The 21111-nt window shown below is 37.1% G+C and overlaps 1 protein-coding gene across 1 annotated transcript in view; it reads right to left on the bottom strand.

Annotated features, from left to right (window-relative positions):
- The window catches only part of syne2a (spectrin repeat containing, nuclear envelope 2a), a 38003-nt gene that overhangs the window by 1158 nt on the left and 15734 nt on the right, over nt 1-21111 (bottom strand). The window contains exons 37-61 of the mRNA XM_077710586.1: nt 20701-20883; nt 20250-20366; nt 20002-20156; nt 19693-19825; nt 19381-19475; nt 17650-17884; nt 17296-17493; nt 16273-16395; nt 15349-15504; nt 13202-13360; nt 12207-12373; nt 8679-8841; nt 8196-8386; nt 7661-7811; nt 7294-7476; nt 6865-7002; nt 6491-6682; nt 6085-6373; nt 4078-4178; nt 3351-3474; nt 3066-3268; nt 2089-2265; nt 1648-1776; nt 542-733; nt 379-452 (exon numbers count right to left, since the gene is read on the bottom strand). Of these exons, the coding sequence (XP_077566712.1) occupies nt 379-452; nt 542-733; nt 1648-1776; nt 2089-2265; nt 3066-3268; nt 3351-3474; nt 4078-4178; nt 6085-6373; nt 6491-6682; nt 6865-7002; nt 7294-7476; nt 7661-7811; nt 8196-8386; nt 8679-8841; nt 12207-12373; nt 13202-13360; nt 15349-15504; nt 16273-16395; nt 17296-17493; nt 17650-17884; nt 19381-19475; nt 19693-19825; nt 20002-20156; nt 20250-20366; nt 20701-20883 (4028 nt within the window). The remainder of the gene's footprint in view (nt 1-378; nt 453-541; nt 734-1647; nt 1777-2088; nt 2266-3065; nt 3269-3350; nt 3475-4077; nt 4179-6084; nt 6374-6490; nt 6683-6864; nt 7003-7293; nt 7477-7660; nt 7812-8195; nt 8387-8678; nt 8842-12206; nt 12374-13201; nt 13361-15348; nt 15505-16272; nt 16396-17295; nt 17494-17649; nt 17885-19380; nt 19476-19692; nt 19826-20001; nt 20157-20249; nt 20367-20700; nt 20884-21111) is intronic.

The raw sequence follows: 21111 nt of genomic DNA, 5'->3' as shown, positions 1-21111 counted from the left end.
TAGCATGTTTAGACATGGCAAAAGAGGTGATATTGTGTGACATAATTTAAAGATATTTCAGATTAACCACATTGAATGTAATGCCATTTTAAATTCATGTTATCAAGATTAGTACATTTACTGCACATATTTGTAAATTAGTCCGTTTTAAACTTAACCTTTTAGCCACAGATTGTTAATATATTTTCCCTTCACAAGATTTTAAGGGAATGTGAGGGGCCTCTTTGATTGGCAGTGAATTAATTTGGTTGTGTTCATGCTCACAGCATAAAAAAACGGCAGTCAAATTGCGCGTGCCAGCAAAATGACCAACAGCAAAAGTCCCTACGGTTAAAAACAATCAACTTTCTTAACAATACTGTCTTAAAACTATTGTACCTTTTAGTGAGTGATGTCATTGCTTTTTTGACCTCCTGAGAAGAATCTGTAGGGATATCTTGACCTCTGGAATCCTGCATTGAAAACCACAAAAGTAATATACTTTCAAATCTTCATATAAATAACCATACTAGGGTTAAAAATGTGAGTGTTAAGAGGTTACCAAACACTGTTGCAGGGTGCTTAAATCCTGCATCACATCACTCAAAAGTAACTTGAGTTTAGATCCCGTCACGTGGATCTTTTCCTGGGCTTCATCGCTTTCTTCATTTTTGTCATCAGGCTGCAGTTGAGACCACAACGTCTGGAGCGAAGCCTGCTGTGTCTGTCTTTCTAGTAATTCAACTCGCAGCACCTACACAACATGTGTTCAACAATATCCTTCTTAGAACTACATCCTTCTTAAAAAGAGAGAGGCAGCAATGGCACACAGAGCTCTTGGTCATAAATAAATAAATAAAAAAAGAATGTTGGACTGCTTTTATCACTGTCCATTTTCAGCTAACAATATCTTATTCTGTTCAAGGTCAGTGCCAGGCAGATTGGGATATATTCCATCCAAGGCTTTTTAGAAAGGTTACATGTAGCTACATAGGAGATTTTCTAAATGGGGAAAGGGAAATGTATTTTTTTCATGATAGAATCTAACCTTACAAACTGAAATATGAATTGTTCAGTCTATTAATCTGACAAACAAATACTGTAAAGATGTAAGCCTTGATTTGTATTCACATCCTATGTCATCTATCAACTGCTCAGTGCTATTATTTAATGACAATAGAACGCTGTCCCATTTACACTATTGCATTTTAACTTTAACAAGGTTGCACTACAAATAATCATTTTACACTGTTAAAGCCAAACCAGCAAGGGAGTGATGTCAATATGAATGAGCAGTTTGTTTGAATTTTGTTGAGAGCATTTTGAGTAAAAAATGCTAAAAAGCATCCTGCCAAACCAGCCTCAAATTCCACAATAGGCTCCAATGCATATTTCACTATGGCTGTTTACTATATACTATTCACAAACAATCTTGGATCTGTAACAATTCCTCCTACATTTTCACATACTTCCAATCATTTGCTTTATGCATCACTTTTTCTTTACTATTATACTGTATACTAATTTTTCAAAGACTTTTTTGATGGTCACAATGCAGAATAACAACTGTCACTGCACACACTTGAGTACTTATCAAAGCAATTTGTTAGGAATGGCTTGATTGGATGGATACTTAAACATTTTGGAAAGGGTAACATATGGTCTTACAGTGAGGGAGTGATGATGTTGTTTGAGAATTTGGACTGGCATCTCTGGATCCCTTATGTCCACTGCAAAGCGTCTGTTTTCAGCGTTCGCCAACCACAGCAACAACGATTGAAGGCTCTCATGAAACTCCTGCGTGATGGATTTTCTGAGGTGAGTGCCTCCCTCCAAAAAAAGAGGGAATGTTCTCGGACACATCTGTTAGCTGCTCTTGTCTGCACGACTGTACAACATGTTGGATCCACTTTGAAAAGTCATAAATTATATTTTGTCTTAAAAAGTGCCAAAAGGATAAATCTACATTTATTCCGTCATAGAAAAAATATTTACTGGAAACACTTTGCGCACATTCGAGTAATTTAAAATGCCTGCTAAAAATGAAGGATCATCTCTATTTATATGATGTATACTCATTTCATGATAAATGACTTTTTTTTTTCTCACCTCGCAGCGTATCAGAGTTTTTCTCAAATTCGTCTCCCAATGGTGAAGAAGTGTAGAAGCTCGACTCCAGGCTCGGTTCAAATCAATGAGTTTTTCTTGCTCTTCTGGGCCTTCTTGAGCATTCAGATTGGCAGACAGCATGATAGGCTTATAGTGTGCAAACATCTTCTGCATCTCCTGAAAATAAAATGCAATACTTTTGGAATTGCAGCTCAGGATTATTCAAAAAAACTTCCTATATAATCCACTATGTTTTGGTATGAATGTGCAAATGGAAAAATGTCCAATTATAGGAATCCCTGCAAGAGCACTGCACACATTAAATGTTTTTTTCCAAATGTAATTTTGCATTCTGGCTAAAATGACACCCTAGAAACATTCATATCAATGTTTGAATTCCCTTAAGTTGGGTTTGAAGATGCTTGCTGGTTTTAAATGTTAAGAAAAGAGCTACAAATCCATTTAAAGAATGACAAACTCCATTTCCAAATAGTTTGCAATAGAATTGGCAAATTAATTATAAAAGGTAGTGGTGCCATTTCTCCATGAATGATCAAAATAGGGGTCAGAAAACATGGTACCTAAGGCAAATGTTTTTGGCTCATTTTCTTAGATACTACCTAAAATTTAAAGACAAAATGAGGATCAAATTTCAAAATTAGAGAAAATTAAATAAAGAAAAGCAAAAAATCAAGTAACAAACTCTGGTTTTAATAGAATGGCTCACAACTGTGGTGCAACAACTACATCAGGAGGGATATGATATGATTTGAAGTATGTTTTCCTCCTTACACCACATTAAAGTCATAAAAGTTAAAAAAACAAACATAAAAACCCAGCTTTTGTTGTTATTCTACATTGTTGTTGTCAGAATGACTGCAAAAACATTAGCCTTGACAAACAAACACAATATTGGTGGAGGTCTAAACTGCTTAATGCTTGTACCAGTAATGAATTTATTTTGGACTTAATGTTACCTTCATCTCATTAGCTCTGGTTGCCATGTCAACAATCCTGTTACTTGAGTGCGACTGCTGGAGGCGGTCAAGCACCGGATGAATGTTGTCCAACCAGGAAATGACATCATCAATGTCAGGTGTGACAGTTTGTGGGTCTTGGAGGTCAGCGTTTTGGTCATGGCTGGACTGAGCCTGGAGCAGCTCCCATCGTTCAATCACACCTGACAGATCAAACACAAATGCTAAGCGAATCTATCCTTCAAAAACATGATTCAATATGAACTGTCATATTCAATTGCTCACCCGACTGTGTGTCTGAGACTTCGAAGTTGCTCAAAGAAATCTCAGGCTGTTCCTCATCACTGAGTATGAAAGATACTCTTTTAATGTCTTCAATGTGGTCCCCACACTGAGACATTTGGTGCAACTGGAAACAAGGGGATACACAATTAATGAAATGTCACGAAACTGCATGACTGACATATGATCTTTCTCAAGTAGTTGTTCGTTGTGGAGTTTTCATTACGTTTTGCTGTATGGCATGTGTCAAAGTGGCGGCCTGGGGGCCAAATCTGGCCCGCCGCATCATTTTGTGTGGACCGGGAAAGTAAATCATAAGTGCTGACTTTATATTTTAGGATCAAATTAAAATGAACAGTTTAGATTTATATTACATTTCCCGATTTTCCCCCTTTTAAATCAATAATTGTAAGTTTTTAATCATTTTTTTCTGTGTCTTTAGTTCAAAAATCATTTTATAAAATCTAAAAAAATATTTAAAAAAAGCTAAAATCAATATTAATTTAGATCTACAAAAAACTGAATATTCAGGGCTTTTAATCCAGTTCTTTTAATCCATTTATATAAAGAAAATTAAATATTATATCAAAATGCTCCGGCCCACATGAAATCGAGTTGACACCCATGCTGTAGAAGATCCCCTTTAAAAAAATATACATTTCTTTACCGATAAGCCTTTTGCTTTCACTGATTTGTTTGGATCTCATGGAAAAATACATATGAAACGTACATAGCTCTGCTTGCTGTTGATGGTCGTAGTATCGCTCTCTGCATCAGTTTGTCCTTCTGCAGCTGAGTGCCATGCTGGTGAGTCATAGGAAGCCATGGACACTAACACAAGAAAACAAGGTGAACTCAAAAGACAATAATAACCTTGAGATGTAGCAGAGCCCATTCGCCTAAAATGTTAGTATTTTCTCACCCAAAACATGTTCAAAGTGTGCCTGTCAAACCTTTGTGAACTAATAATAATATCTCATGATTAATAGAGTACAGGTCAGCAAGAGGGTCTTTTAGGACTCATTCAGCAAAGGCGTATGAGAAACACTCAAGTTTTGTAAAAGCTTCTTTTTTGAGGCATACACAGACTTTTTCTACATTACATATTTTGTTTTTTGCTGGAAAATATTGGACCAAAACATTTTTAAAGTAAGCATCTTTTCAATATAAAACATGTCTGTGTTTAGGAGTAGATTCCAATAATTTAGTTCCTTTTTGAGAGGGACAAAATATAAAAAAATAACCTAATGGCATTTGGTAGGAACAGATTCTTTTTGAGGGATTTTTTAGTTATTTTTTTTTAAACCTAACGATATTTGGTTGGGAAACAAAATGACAAAAATAACTTACTGTCCAACAAATCTAATTTGTATTTTTTATTAGAGCTCTGGTTTGATTAGATTCAATAGTTGTGTAAAAAAAAAAAAAAAGAGTTTGCAGCTGGAAACATTACGATGAATGTAAAATCTGACAAATGACTTTCGAGGCATTTGTGAAAGTAAAATGACCTCATGAAATGTTGGTGAAAAACAGCAGAAGGGGACAGTAAATAGTGGCTTATGTTGTTTGTTATTGTTGCTTAACGGTGAGGAAAGGGGAGCTCACGAGTATTGGCATATAGAGAGGGGACGAGGAACGACATTAATAAATTGGGAGCTTTTATTGTGGAGGAAAATAAAAGGGAGCGTGTGAGGAAAGAAGGTCGACTTTGTAGTAGAATAATCCGAACGCACTCAGTTGACCCAGTTCACGTAACTTTCATAATACAAGAATGTGTCAGAGAAAAGAAAAACGAGAGAGAACATTTTGCTTGGCTATATAAACGCTTTTCAATAAATACTAAGTTACACCAAGTAAAAGGAGGCGTTAGGAGTTAACTGAGCCAGAAAATGTTGAAAGACTTTTCTGGGCATAGTAATGGACACGACATTCATGATTTGTCCAATAAAACCATGAACATGTTAAAGGAAAGCAGCCTGTGGCAGATGTGCACAATCCTCAATCCTAATCCAATTCTATTTTTAATCTCTTCTATCGTATCTAGTCAAAAATCACTATGCAAATACTGTTGAATGGCTGATTTCTATTTTTTAATGAAAGTACTATATTTTTCTGTTGCACTTTTTGTGCCAAGTTAAACACTCAAATTGGTCAACTTTAACAAGTCCAATAAGTGTATTTATGTGATTTAAGGCAATTTTAGAGTTGGTAAAAATGGTCTTTTTGGAGGCCAAAAGCCAAATATTATTATTTATTAAAATGTATACACATTTTAATTAGCATGTCTATCTTTTATCTATCCTGTTTTTCCTAAATTCAACTATTTATTTATCATTTTTATGTCATTGATGAATTTTTGTGTTTGTAAAATATCATTTTCATTAATTAATATCAATTATTTAATTTATTTTATTATATTAATAATAAATATACATTAAAGTAATACAAGCTGACAGTGTGTATTCCTAAAAATCCTCTTGTGTGACCTCATCAAGGCAGACATCTGTTTTATTAAGTATTTAGAACATGTGTATCCAAATCAGTCCTTTTAATGACGTTTTCGCCAAACTAGTCTCTTATAATCAGTGGATTGCAACCATATGCTGCTTCTTTCAGAAGAAACCTCACTGGTTAAATTTGCCAGATCAGTTGGGAATATTTTGGAAACCCCTAATTTAGATTCTGGAGGGGTACCTAACAAAGTCCCCATCATGTCGTGATACTGTATTCATCATACCTGACAATGCACTGAAGTAAATTCCCTCATCGTCATGTCGTCCGTCATCTTCATCGTCCTCATGGGATGACGATCCTCCAACATCCCCTGTATGGTCCCACTCTAAGGGCAGTGAGTCCACGCTAACAGGTGTCTCTCGCCCCGAATGCTCAAGAGGAAATGCCAGTAGGTGTGAGGGCGTGGTAGGAAGACTCCCTTGGCTCCGTCCGAGCCAAGGCCGTGCAATCAGTTCCAAGCTGGACTCTAGAGAAAAGGTGGTCTGGGAGTACTCTGGCTCTTTAGAGATCATCTAAGATGAAAAAGAATGTTCTTTATTTTCAACTTTTCTTATGCAGTCTGACAACCTAACCTTAGCAATCAAAATATGACCTGATAGTGTTTCACGCATGATGAAAAATGACTTTACCGGCGGCTGGCTGAGACGTTGATGGAAGCGAACCAGTCGGCTGAAAACCTCCTGACAATAGCTGTGAAGCTCCTCCAGCTCTTCTTCGATCAGTGCAGCATCCTCGGGTGAACTCCTCTGGATGAGACTTTCACCAAATACGATCAGTCCGTCAATCCGCTCTGTGTTTATGATAATCTCCTTCTGGAAGCTCTGCACCCAGAAAGATGAACAACACAAAACACAGACAAATGAAGTGTATATATTCCCACTTGCTTAGCTTAAAAAAGTTCTAAGAATATTGAAGACAAAAAATCCAGAAACTTTAAATATAAAAACAATTTCAGTTTCATAAAAAGAGCATGAAAGCAGTCAAATGAAAGTATGGTTCTCACACTAAGCTGTTGTATCTTGTGATGGACGTCACTCTCAGAAAAGTGTTCGACGTTAGTAAGCTGCAAGTCCAGTTCTGTCAGCCACACCAACATGCTCTCTCTAGTGGCTTCAAATTCCTCTCTCTGACTAGTGAAGTGCTAAAAGAAGAAAACAAGAGGAATCAACAAGGTCATACTTTTCAAAGACAGATTCAGATTAATTTACACTGTTCTCTATCAGTTTTGGTCTAAATTGATGTTGATTCACTAATTCAACTATCCAATAGTCAATACTATCTTGCATTGTGTGTGTACAAAAATGTATCTGAAGTTTTCTTCTGATTTGAAGCAGAAGAACTACTTGTTTTTGTGTTCCAGGTAGAATTTAACCACTACAAATTCAAGGTCAAATGTCATTCATTGTTGTTCCATTGTGTTTTTTCATTCTACCTTGAGCCTGCGAAGTATAGCGGCCACTCGTCGATGCAGAATATCCCAGCGACGGTTACCCTCGTGGACCATGGCTTTAAGCTGGCTAGAGCGGTCGGTACGATTCTCTCTTGCCAGGCGGCGGTACTGGTTGTTGACAAGTTCTAATTGGGTCAGACGTTCGTGCACTTGCCTTTGAAAGCCCTAAAAGTAGGAGCCACGGAATAAACAAAGTTTTCACAAAATCGTCAGAATACAAATTGTCTTCCTTCAATTTTTAAAATCAGTTAATGATGATTCATCTCAATCCTACACTATCAAATGAAGTATATGCCTGAATAGTCAAATTCGATAGAATGGAAACTTTTAGCCAATCTTTTCAACTTGCCTCAAACTTCTTTAGTTCCTCTTTGGCGACTGTGTAAAGAACATCTCCAGTGTTCGGGTTAGAGGCAGCTTTCTCTGCTATCTTCAACCAGTCCTCAAATTGTGAATAGTCCTCTAGAAACTTGCACCACAGTCTCCAGGTTTCCTCAATCCTACAAAGTAGAAATAAAACCAAGGTGCTTTGAGTGTTAAAGTGATATACTAAAGCCACAGTTCCCAATTAATGTTATAAATGGCAGTTTCATTGACGTTTTGATCATATTTTCAAAGAACTATTCTATTTTTGGGGACTTTAAAGTATACATAGGTTGTAAAAACAAAAATGAATCAAGAGAGAGGAAAATAATAATTAATAATAGTAAATCGTACCAGAAACCAGGAAAAACATACTTAATAGTCCAAAGAATATGGTAAACTCTGCTAAGGGTTAAGAGAATAATACACATAATAATAGTCTAGTAGATGTAAGAACGTTTTTGTTCCCCTATTATATTTAAGGTTCTACACACTTTCTAAGGTGATGGTGGAGTTCCTACCTAAGTCTCCTGTCTAGAGCCATGACACAGATGGTCCTCCAACGTTGGTCCAGGCTACGACTGGTTTCCTGCAGGGAGTCATCTTCCATCTCTGTGGTGGCAGCGGCATCTTCATCCCTCAACAAAACGTCACAAAGGTTGAGGACAGAAGTTACGCCTTCCGTGTGCTGCTCGATGTCCCGTTGCAGCTCCTGAACAGACAAATGCATGGCTTCAAATCCGCAGTTTACCCCACCCAAATTTACACAATGGATTCATATCAATTAATAATTTAAGAAAACACTAACCCCCACACACTCATGCTTGGAACATTATTGTTAGGCTTGAAAAAGCAAAGTGGCATTGAACAATTAAGACAAAGAAAATCAAAAAGAGAACAACAGAGTGAGCGTGAATGGCAAAAAATATAGATTTTTTCTACAGTATAATCATTTTTTCATGATTTAGAAGCCTTGTCTTTTTTTCCTCTTTAGTGAATATTACCTGCTGCTCAGCCAGCCTCTTCTGAATCTCTTGGTGATGACACACACTGTAAGTGATGGGCCTGGATAGTTCAGCCTCAACACGTGAAAGCCATGATCGCAGGTTACTCATATTTTTGTCCAACTGCTGCACTCTTAACAAAGTCTCCTTCAGCTTTGTCACTCTAAACAAGCACACAAAAAGCAGATTTAAAAGTCTGTACAACTCCATCGAAGACACAAGACGTCTTTAGGGGAGGAACAACTGATGTGATCAAAACTAATAAAGCAAATTAAACATGTTCCAACCTACCTCCAAAAATAGGCTGGAGGAAATGAGCATATGAACTAGGTTGTATTTTTAAGAAATCTGAATGCAATGGTAATCTAATAACATGAAGACCAGCAGACTATTGTCCTCTTATTTGGTTGTTTTCAAAATCTGATCACATATACTTTATACTTACTTATTTTTAGTATGTGGGACTAAGGCATATAAAAAAAGGAAGACTAGGATTTTATTTCATGACTAAGGCCATTTTTGCCACTTTTGAATTTGCATCCCAAATATGGTCAGCTACCATTTCATTGTATTATGATTGTAGTATTCAAGTAACTTTAGCAACTAGAACTACGACTCTTGTTGAACATACCACTAAACAAAACAACAACAACAAAAAGGGAACAAGTTACAAAGACTTCATTCCAATTCACAGGTGTCTCACCCCCCCACCCCCTTTCAAAACCCCTACTATTCCCCTGGCAACACCCCCCCCCCCCCCCAACTGATGTCATAGTAACGCTCGGGACAAAAGTTCTCCCCAGAGACGAAGAAAGCCTGAAGTGTGTCCCATTCACGAGTTTGAGTTAATCTCCCTATTTGATCCATTTTCTCCTGTTTACGTCCATCATGGCTGGTCAATATGAAGAACTACTACGCACTCTAACCAAATAGCATGGATTAAAACAACACAAAGTGAAAAAGAATGGTTGTAATGGTTCTTAAAGAAGCAAATCATGAAATATAACCAAACTTTAAATCTAAAAATTACATGACTCAGAAGGAACAGAAAGATAAATGAAATCTAGAAAAATAGCATCTCATTCAGCTGCTTACTGATGACTCATGCAATACCATGAGAAGAACATAGTGTATCTTTTCCAACATTATAAAATATGTCAATATGGTCATGAGAAGCTGCAGAAATTTCGATCATAATAGATGGGCATAGCTCTCGAACGTGGCCGTATATGAAATCAAGTGTAACATTTGGAACTGCATATTTTCCCCAACGTTTGCTGTGGTGACACGTGTAAGACTTTTGCTCTTTAAAAGTGAACTTGATTAAACAGACAGAGCTCACAGTCACACAATGCAAGTCACTACTTCCACTTGTAGCACTTGACATTTCAGATTTTATGGTGTGAACTAAAGAGAGCAGAGTAGGTGTTAATACTCCCCGGCAACACCAATGTCGTGTAATATATTGTCTCTTGGGACTCATTTACCTTATCTAACCTTTGGCAACCCAACAAAAGCTAAGAGCTTAATGTGTATGCAGCACAAAGAGACAAAACCCTGTCAGGGGTCCATTCCAAGAAGGACAAGAGTAGTAGAATGGGTGAAATGGGGAAAAAGCTGCGGGATCAGTGAGGATTTTTGGTTGGAGGACAAAGTTTGAGTATCTCAGGAGGGCTTGAACTAAATGTTAAGAACACTATGTTACTGTATACAGTATATGGACTAAATAAACACCTGATAAAAGAAGGAGAATATCAGGGCCAATATGAATTTTTCAGCAACGTGAGCATAAATCTATCAGCAATCCATCCATATTTATGCATTAAAAAAATGGCCAGTCCAAAGTATACTGCATGATCTAAAAATGATTAAGTGTTTAAAAAAATGTACAAAAATGTAGGTTTGAAGACATAAAAAATATGTTAAAAAAACACAAGAACATATTTTTCTGGTATTTTTTCAAGAAAATGCCAAAATAAGTTGCAAGTATTTATGACATCAGAAGCTTTTAAAAAGAATTTTGTTAAATTTATGTAAGCTGCTCAATTGAACAAGTATCCATTTTCTAAATAATCTAAAGATAATATCTACTACATATTATTGTCACTGAAAAGAGATAACCTTTCGATGACACATTGTTTGCCAAATCTTTGATTGCTGATACGCTCTGTTTGCTGTAACAAAAAGCAGCGATTGGCTGCTCTTTACTAAACAAATTGCCAAACACAAACAAATGACCATCAACCATCTTAAGAAGAGATTAGTGGCATTTATGGTTAGCTCGGATATCCTCTGTCTATTAACCAGTGAGCCTCTACATCTAGATTGAACTTCATGTGACAATGCCAGGAAATATTTCAGACACTTTCTGTTATTTTGGAAGCAAATTCCAGACAATGAAGCATTGTCAGCCAAGGGGTATCCCCCGAAACCTCATTTGGAATTGTGCTTTCAGGATCACTATTAATTGGTGCTGACAGGTCACGCCCATGGAGCCCACCCTCCCCTAAAGGTCCCGAGTCGGAGGGATATAAGGACATATGGTCCTGTCTGAGATTATAGCAAAGTTTTTTCTTTTTTTTACTTGGTTTGGCTGAGTGAGTCGAGCTACCGGGGGATTCAAGCAGCTGCTCCAGCACAACATTGTCTAGCAAGGGCCATTTCATGATTAGGGGGGGGGGGGGGGGGGGGGGGGGGGCTTAACCTGCTTTGTGTACATCAGGAGTCAGGTTTGCCTGACAGCTGCAGAGCAAGCAGCAGCAGGTGGATGGACTCCCATTCGAACTATTGTGTTTATTAAAAAAGGACTAGTCAGCTGGCATAGGCTCCATCCTCACACAGCTTTGAAGGGCATAGATGGAAATGAACTAATTATATTAACTTGAGTGCTTGGGGAGAATTGCCTGGTCTCTGTGAATGACTGCCTTACTACTGTTAAAGAGATTGGGATGGAGAGGCTATACAGTAATACCTTGACATATGAGTGCCCCAACATGTTGAGATAGGAGTAAAATTCTGAGCAAATATTTGCCTTGAGAGATGAGACAAATTTTGAGATACGAGCATAGGAGACAGACAGGTGGCCGAGATGCGAGAGGATGCTTATGATTTCAGTCTTTTTTGCCCATTCTTCCTCGTGCAAAGACATCTATCTGCGAGCACTGGGCGGAGCGATGCATTTTGTTCATTTTTTTTTTTTTAAAGGTAAAAACAATGGGTCCAAAGCAAGCCGGTGCAATGAAGAGTAGCCCTCTGCGGACACTGCATTGTACTAAATAAAGTCTAGTTTTACTATTAAACATAATAACCACTAGTCATTTGTTACTTTGTTAGTAGATAGTGAATTGCAACTAATAAAACTATGTTTTTCCATTGTAATATCCTGGGTGGGAACGAATCAATTTGTATTTACTTCATTTTTGATTTGAAATACGAGTAAAAAGACATGCTACCTTGGCCCCTGAACACATTAAGCTCGTATATCAAGGTATGACTGTAGTAACACGCACATTTAAGTTGCATAATCACCTGGTTTCGATGTGGCTGAAGAGGTTGTGCCATCTCTGGTTAATCTCTTGCATAGAGCCAAAGACTTGGGTCTGCTTGGCCTCGTCACTGGCCAACAGCAGCTGCTCTCCCAGCTGCTTCAAATGGCTTTTATTCTCACTGAACAAATTGATTTCCTCCATGCAATCCTACAAAAATTAAAACATTATAAAAGGTTAGGCCGATCCATGAGTTTTGTACTGAACATCTTGAGATAAGCATTCTTCATACGAAAGTTCTGTTCTTATATAAAAGAACGTCATGGAAGTATTCGGCATTTATAGTGATTGCGAACATATTTGAAATAATCACTTTTAGAAGTAGGCAGGTGCTTTAAAAATTCAAACATATTGCAGGAATATATTTGAATATCAAATTTACCATTAATGTGTAAATCAAAGATTGAAAACAATGATTAACAGTAGTTATAAATTCTCCCAAAAATGTTTTATAAAACATTTGATGCTTGCTGACCATATCTGAGAGCTCTGCAACCCTTGTGAGGATAAATGGACTGGAACATTTATGATTGATAATTTGTTTTTAAGCAATATAAAAAGGAGAGCCATCAAGAGTTGGCTTACTCCCCCAAAAACTGACAAATAGGACCACAACTCTCAATTTAACTATTTTCCTTCATTTCCACAGAGTAACCAAGACAACAAAAATTCAACTTTCCAGCAATTACTTTGTCAGCTGAATGAAAGTGCTTTTGTATCAGACACCAAGGTACCAAAGGCTCTGTTCACCACTGAAAAGACAACTGTTATGTGTGAACAACACCATTACATTCCAGGCTGTCATCTGTTAAAAACAGCATCATAATGTTTTTTATGTATTGATTCTTTTAACTGTACATTAGAAATATGCATACACTGATTAGTCCTGGTGTTGACACAATTCAATAAACAGGCAGCCCATAAAAGAAATCCATAATATGGAAACATGAAGTGACCTGTAAATATCCCTAAATTTACCTTTTTTAACTTCTCCACCATATCTTCAATGCTGAGATCTGTACTCTGACACACTTTGTACTCAATCTGGGTGAGCCAATCGCAGAACTCTTTGTTTTTGTCATTAAAAATAGTCCAAGCGTTGAGGTGGTCAGCGATTTCTTGCCTGCGCAAAGATACCTGGGAAAAGTAACACATGATGATAAGAGTTAGTTTGCAATTGAGAAGAGACTTTGGAACGAAACATTTCATTTTAAAGTACCCAAACCTCACCCATAATAAATGTGTTAATATGCAGCAAGAGCAATTTTTTATGGCTTAAACTAATATTGCGGATCACTAAAATTGTTAACAAGATTAAATACCATGAAAATTATGGTAACTCAACTCAAAATCTCTGTGTGAATGATGAGTTAATGTTGCCAAAGCGAAATGTCAAACCAATAATTCAAGGACTTGAAATAACACTCATCTTAAAACAGCAAACCAACATACTATAAAATTAAATGAACCGATGTCTGTGAAAAGAAAAGAGGTGACATCATAGTAAACTAATCAGATATTTAGGTAGTGTTTTGCAGTGATGCAAGGGAATCATCGTGGTGGAGTCATTGCTTTTGTGTCTCTGATCTTTCATCTTACTAAAATTCATAATTTCTAAGTGTTTGGACTAAGAAAAAAAGGAAATTTGTTGACTAACCACCATAACATTGAGCTCATTTAAAAATATTATTGCTTAGCATTTACACAAATTTAACGAAATAACCTCTTCTGGTTTGGTTTTAACCCTGGATTTGTGGGGTATTCAGAGCTGCTGTCAGCACTGTGAGGACTTTGTGCTCCCCCCCTTGAAAACAATGGACCCTGCCCCCAGAATCCCTTCAGCCCAACCACGCCATCTGGTTGTCAGGCCCATTCCGGTGGCTTCCCCCAACATAGTACAACGTGTTGGAAGACACTGGTGTTAAGTTACAGCTAAGTCCCTAAAAGTGATAATTGGTTAGTATTGTTTTTAAACTGTGAAATAAACAGAACACAAGAATATATTTTATAGAGTATTAGTAGTAGTGTTCTAATCTTTACCCAGAGAAATAGCATGGTTAACAAGTTCTATCGTGTTTTACAGAAAATCCCACTTGAATGGTTGTAGTTTTACAAGCACTACCCAGAGAGAGCCAATCACGAAAACAAAAGCTGATAATTGGACAGCGTCCTGCTGCTGCTGTTGTATTTGTGAGTGCCATTCATTGCTGCCAAGGTGAAGCAGGTGACAGCATCCATTTCAAAAGGAGGCCCAATTAATACTAGTGTAAATGACTGTACAGGGATATTTGTTGACTGACAAGATGACATAATCATTGATTTTTCAAGAACAAGAGTGCGTTTATGTTTGAGCCAAAAAACTTTAACTGAAGGAATTTGAGCTTGCATTCATTACTCCAGAAGAGCAAGTTTCATTGGAATAGCGAGCATAGAATCAGCTCTGCTCCAAGTGATTACTCAGCAAGCAGATTGCGCTTGTAAAATGCTGAAAAGCTGGAGTAAAAAGTTGGATTGGACTGAAAAAATAGTCAGCATCTTTTACCGTGAAAAGCTTCCAAGCAACCATTTTAGCAATTTGAAGGGCAAAAAAAGCCAACATTAAATTGTTTATGCTCATTGTTGCCAGGGAATCAGTTAATTGCATCCCATTGGCAGCCAACATTTTAAAATACTATTGTTATTTTTTTGCAGAAACATGTTTGGATTGGGATACTGATAGCTTCCAGGCAAAGATAAAAAGATAGGGCAGGTTTTTCATTTTATGATTAAATCTGTCAGTCAACACATTAACATCTGATTACACAAAAAACGCTTTTTAAAGTTTCATGATGACAACTACCAGTTGAATATATAAAATATTTATGTGTTATTGTCTTTTTTGTTGAAAGGCAACAGTATGTTTGGTGTGGAGCAGTAGAAACATATATTTCAGTTTCATATAAATGAGCTAAAAAGTACTTTCCCTCTCAAAATGTTAAGTGATGCAAAGGCATTGTGCTGCTGTTGACCCCCAAGACACCACTGGAATTAATATCCCCCCGCCTACTCTCAGTGCACCTGCACCAACACTCTAATGCTCCCTTATGTTGACAATTTCTGGGTATCATCTCTAAGTCTTTCCTCACCTTGTTACACAATTCTTCCCACTGGATATGAAGTTGTTCCAGCTGCTGCTCCAGCAGAGCCGAATCCGCTGCGGCGACGTACTGAGACAGGTCAGTCTTCATGAAGGCCAGGTCTTTCAATCTACCAGCAACGAGGTGCAGAGAAAGGTCCGTCTTCTGCATAGCACAAACACAATCATGTACAAAAAAAAAACTAAATTCCAGGCCGCAATAAAAAAAGGCAGTATGCTCCTGTTCGCTCCGACTGTCCAGATTAAAAGGGCTATGGACGGGACAGAGAGAGGATGGGGGTCGAGGGCCAAAAGGGGGAGGGGAGCAAAGCCATGAGGGCATTTAATAAGGGGAAGGGGGGTAAATGCAAAGTACTCTGGTGGAGCCGACAGAACAATTGGAAAGGGTGGACTTTGCTGTGTTTAGTAAAGACAATGTTTTACTACACCTATAAACCACTACTAGTGTAAATGCATTTTTTTCAACAATTAAAGAATTTGAAAGTTCATGGGCATGACAGTTCAATTTGATTATGGTCAACATCCTATATAATCATTTTTTTTTTTATAATAATTAGTCTTTTGAGGCAAATGAGTGGTTTTTAATGTTGGTGCTCCAACCCGCAAAATTATTGTTTTCATATCAACAGCTATGATTTAAGACAGTTGTTTGTTGTTGTTTAAATATCTATTTGTTTGCATTTATTTAAGTTTATTTTATAATCATTTGAACAAGAGGGGAAGATTTTTAGAAAATATAGGTTAAAAAATCTATATTGGGCTTTATTTTTCTTAAAGAAGCAGTTTTATACATGAATGATCTTTGTGAAACTATAATTGAGGCAAAATTCATTGCTTCACCTTCCACTGGAATGAGATTAACGTACACTACAATAAATGCATTGATTATTGTGGGCTTGCATTGTATAATTACCTTAAGGCGTTTCTCCTGATCAGTAGGGTCCATTTTCTCAGGTTGCTGCCACTTCAATTCCGTCCTCAATTCATCCAACTCACACATTATGGTGCTTATTTCATTTTGACATTGTGACCAGTTCTATTAAGTAAAAAAAAAGATGCAGGATTTCATTGAGGTGTCTGATTTATTAATCCTAAATTAAGGTTCAGACGTTTGTGCTTATAACCTTGAAAATAATGTAGCTAACCATCAAAAATATAATCTGCATCATTACATATATTTTGAATGCGTCAAATTCAATTTAGGATAACTAATGACATTTATTATCAATGACTGATTAGCATTATTACCAAATTTGTCAGTCCTATTCTGGGAACATAATGTCTCAATACTACAACATGACAAACTATTCCTATGAATGTAGCTTGTTTATTTGGCTGATCCAAACATATACCTCAAGCATTGCGGTATATACTTACTGCATGTAGTTTTTTTTCCTTTTTTTATAAGGGAAATGTTTGACATTTTTCAGGAGCTACTGTGATAGAATGAAATGACAGTCAGTCCTACCCAGCTGGCTCTGAATGTGGATCACTGATAGATTTGAGCTGTACTTTGATCCCTCTTGGCAGGAGCTTTGCGCCAGAGCTCACGCCATAGCTGACTGAGTGTGGGAGTTTTGTGTGCAACAGTGTGTTTTGTCTATGCGTGTGTTTTTGTGTTTATGTTGGGATCAGGGCTTGGATATAGGTCATGAAAAAAGCTGACCCCGCCCCCTCCTGCTACATTAACATTATAACCAATGTGCATTACAGTATTTGAATTCCTTCAGTGCATGGATTGCATCTACTCTGATAAAAGTTAATTGATGACAGGCAATTAGAGCCTTCCTGTGTTTCAGCTTGAGTAATTTTCTCACAATTGCTTCATATTTCTCTGGAAAATCAAGATTTCTCCCAACTTTCCTCCTCAAAACAACATTTAACCTGTTCTGCACTGAATGTTAATAGTTAATAGTAATAGAAATATTGCAATTACCTGAATAGTGGTGCTGAGAATGGATCTCCTTTTTAGGACCAGTGAGTTAGTGTGTTTCCAGGCCCCTTCTATGGCCTGGATATCTGACTCCAGTCGACTCTGACTCTGTGAGTCTGACGTACTCTCGCACAAATTTCTGCCAGCCTCCAAAGTTTCTGTGAGCATGGCTGAATGGAACTCGAGAGCTTTTCCAAGACACTTGAAGAGATTGAGAGAGAAAGAGAGAGAAATAGAGAAATCGTTTAATAAAAATACACACTATATTGCACTTTTTTTTTCGTGTAAAGGGTACAGCACTTGACAAAATCTGTGCAATTATCTCTAAAATGAAGTCAGTTTACAAAACGAACTAACCTGGTAGCATTCTGCAAGCCGTTGGGATATGACAGGGAAAAGAGTGAGTGAAGGCTGAGCAGAGGACAGCAGAATTTCAGAAGTTCTCAGAGTCTTCCTCAGATGCTTCATGCCTTGTTGATAGATCCTGCACTGGTGGATCTCTTCTCTTGTTTTGGCCTTGCGCTCACCAGCCAGCGACAAAGACTTGAACCATCTCCCTCGCAGTTGGATCAATTGCGTCAACTGATCAGATCTATGGCAGAAGCAAAAGCTACATTTGGTCCAGACTGCAGTGGCCACATAAAGAATACACTAAACAGCACATAATGTATCTACTCCTTGGAGTTGCATTGGTTTGTTTTGTAGAGGCAGTGCTTAAACTTCCTTTGCTTAAGATCTACTTTTCAGGGAATCTCCCACAATCTAACTTTTTTTTCCGCCACCAACAAACCTCAGCAGTTCCGTATATAAAGGGTGATGACACTTTTTCAGCAGATCTACCCGTAGCATATAATTGTTCACACATTTGAAATGTCCAAAAATCAATGAATCACTTAATGAGCAGTTGTCACAGCTCACTTAAAATAGGCGGGGCTGTCATCCCGAAACATAAGAGTGCGCTTATTTAAAGAGCCAGATGAGGGTTCAAAAACATGTATAATAAATAAAATATCGCACAAATGTGCATCACAGTACAAACGAGGAATCGTTCAGGCTTAAAGGAAACAAACAGACGGATCAAATCTTACTGTCATGCAATCTAGCAATAGTATTGTTCAACATTGATTGATATTGAGTAGCCCTGATTTACAATATATGAAAGTTTAACACTATAAAGAGTTCAACACTACGAATTTACTTGTTTAATTAAAGAAATATATACGTAAAATACAAATGAAGCAACGACCCAACGTCATACACGTCGGCAATAGTTCTTTCTACCACTTTCCAAATCAGCATAAAACCACCACAATTTCATGACTATTAACAGTCTTTGGCACTTCAAACAAGCAGATGAGGAAAAAAACATTCCCTTAGACCTCACTGATAATCCTTGGGCTGTCCAAGTATCAAGAGACCACAAACAGGATTTATAGAGGGATCAAGGAGAGGGACATTTAGCTCTTCCAACACCGGAAACATCTGCATCTTACTACACTTTATCACAATGCGTATCCAGTGTCTCATACCCAACAAGCAAAAAAAAAATTAAAAAAAATGAAATGCAGCTGGGAAGCTGCAATCCGTTCATTTTATTGATGATGTTGTCTGACCCCACAAATGCAAAATTGGGTGATTGGCAAGACTGTGGTTTTTCTCTACAAAACTGTACTGACTGCTAATGGAAGATAATTTTTGGGTGTCAAACAAAAGCTGCTTTTGCAGGTGTTGTGATATTAGAATAAATAGAAATGGATTTCTCAGAGAGGGAGATTCCCCAATCTATTCAATGCCAAAAAAATACCACTGTGTATGTAAATCATAAATCATAAATGAGCCATGACAGATGCTCATAAAATCATACACTCAGATACATGTTTGGTCATATAAGTGTTTGATGATCTTTTGGTTTGCTTCCTTTCATGATGATATAAAGACATATTTTTTCCCCGGTGATGTAAAAGAATCTTAAATTAAAAATTATAACCTGATCCTCACCCAAAAAAAAACTGGTTCTTTTTTGGCCCCTCTTTAAAAAATGTTTTTCTAAAACAACTGTTTAAAGTTAAAAATAATTGTAGCACCTACTTTGGCTCTGTTGTTTGCTTTTCCGTTGACTTCAATGCATTGCAGAGGAGACTTTGAAGAAGCTCTTGTCCAGTAATCACGTCAATCAGATGCCTCTTAAGGAGAAAAGTGAGAAACAACAATTACATCTAATAACATAATTACATGGGATAAAAATACCCCAAATATATTTTGAATGTAGAAGATTGACTGGTGCTTTAATAAGAATTTGATGTTTAGAGTGGTGATTCATGTGCAGTTGTTAAATGAACATATACATATGTATAATAGAGTTCAATATTTGACTTAATATATTACTTCGCACCAAACTACCTGGTGAACAGCAAGTATCTCTTGGAGGTTTAAACCCTTAGGAAGTTCGGACTCTAGCATTTCCAGAATAAATGTTAGCTCCTGCAACTTGAGGTGAAAGTCTTGCTTCTGCTGGAGTTCACGCTGCAGATTTCTGAAGAAAAAAAATACAGCATTCATTCAAATAAAATAAAAAGGAATAGAATTTTTGGGCTAAAAAAGGTATTTCAGAGCATTGAATGACACTCATTATCATTCTTTTCTACCCTATTGGTTCTATTCTCCGCATGCTGATCTCATTTCACTGTTACTCTGATTAAAAATTCTCACCTGTAGAAAAATGACATAAGATTCACACAGTGGGTCCATTTTTTGCTGAGTTTGTGCAGTGTATCTTTCCCTTGCTTGTCAATGATCACAGAGCGGCTCATCTCGCTGACATCAACCAGTGATGGAAGTAATTCAATTAATTTCAAGAGCTCTTGCTATTCATCCAAGAAATAAAACAGAGCCCATGATTGGATCATCTCGTAAAGAAAACTTTAAAAAGCAACTATTGCTCACATACTCCAACCAACCTTCACACAGTCTTTGTCATTCATTTTAGACTTCTCTCCATGTAGTATAGTATTTTGAATCTGCTGCTCGAGGGCTTCCAGCTGCGTGTGAAATAGTGTGTAGTTTCCTAAATCTTCCTGAAGAAAGAAATGGGACAGAGTTATTAGCACATCTGTCTCACAGTCAAGATGTTCTGTGTGCAAATCTTCATTCAGGGTGTTGGTTTTTCTTTCAAATTCCAGAAAATACACATATTTGCTTAATTGATCAATCTTTTTTTTCCCTGTGAGTTTGAATGATAGCTTCTTTTTATTTGCCTTACGAATGACTGCCGACTCTTATTTAAGTCTGTCCATTTCTTTCAGATATGTTAACTTCAAATCAAGTTGTGTAAATGGTCATAATCCAATGAATTTGCACTTTGAATTTAATTTATCTGATTTACAATTAATCCTGTGCTGTAGACAATACCTGAAGACTTTTCTTTGCTTCTGACATCGCTTGGTTTAGCCGAAGGACTTCAAGTGGCAGGCTCATGTTCTCTAATTGGACCACATTTTGAGCCAATGGTTTGAGACATCCAATGAGAGGCTTTGACAAGGCCAGCACGTTCTCCACACTGTTTTGCAGCTCTTCCGCCACATTCTGAAGTTTCTTTGGATTTATAAAGCAAGGTCAAGAGATGAAATGATCAGTTACAAGAAAAAAAAAATCTAAAAATGAAATTGATTGATGATAATGGCGAGAAAGTACAAGTGATTAATAAGTTAATTATCAAAACATTTACAAACAGGTTTAAATTCCCCTCCTAAATAACAGAAAACATTGTTTTCCGAGTAAAAAATCTATGTTTGAGAAGAGATGTGGAAAATGTTCAAGTTT

Source organism: Stigmatopora nigra, chromosome 2, assembly GCF_051989575.1.
Source record: "Stigmatopora nigra isolate UIUO_SnigA chromosome 2, RoL_Snig_1.1, whole genome shotgun sequence".
NCBI classification, from domain to species: domain Eukaryota; kingdom Metazoa; phylum Chordata; class Actinopteri; order Syngnathiformes; family Syngnathidae; genus Stigmatopora; species Stigmatopora nigra.
Note: the sequence above shows the minus strand (reverse complement) of the source record. Positions and strands in the feature narration are given on the sequence as shown.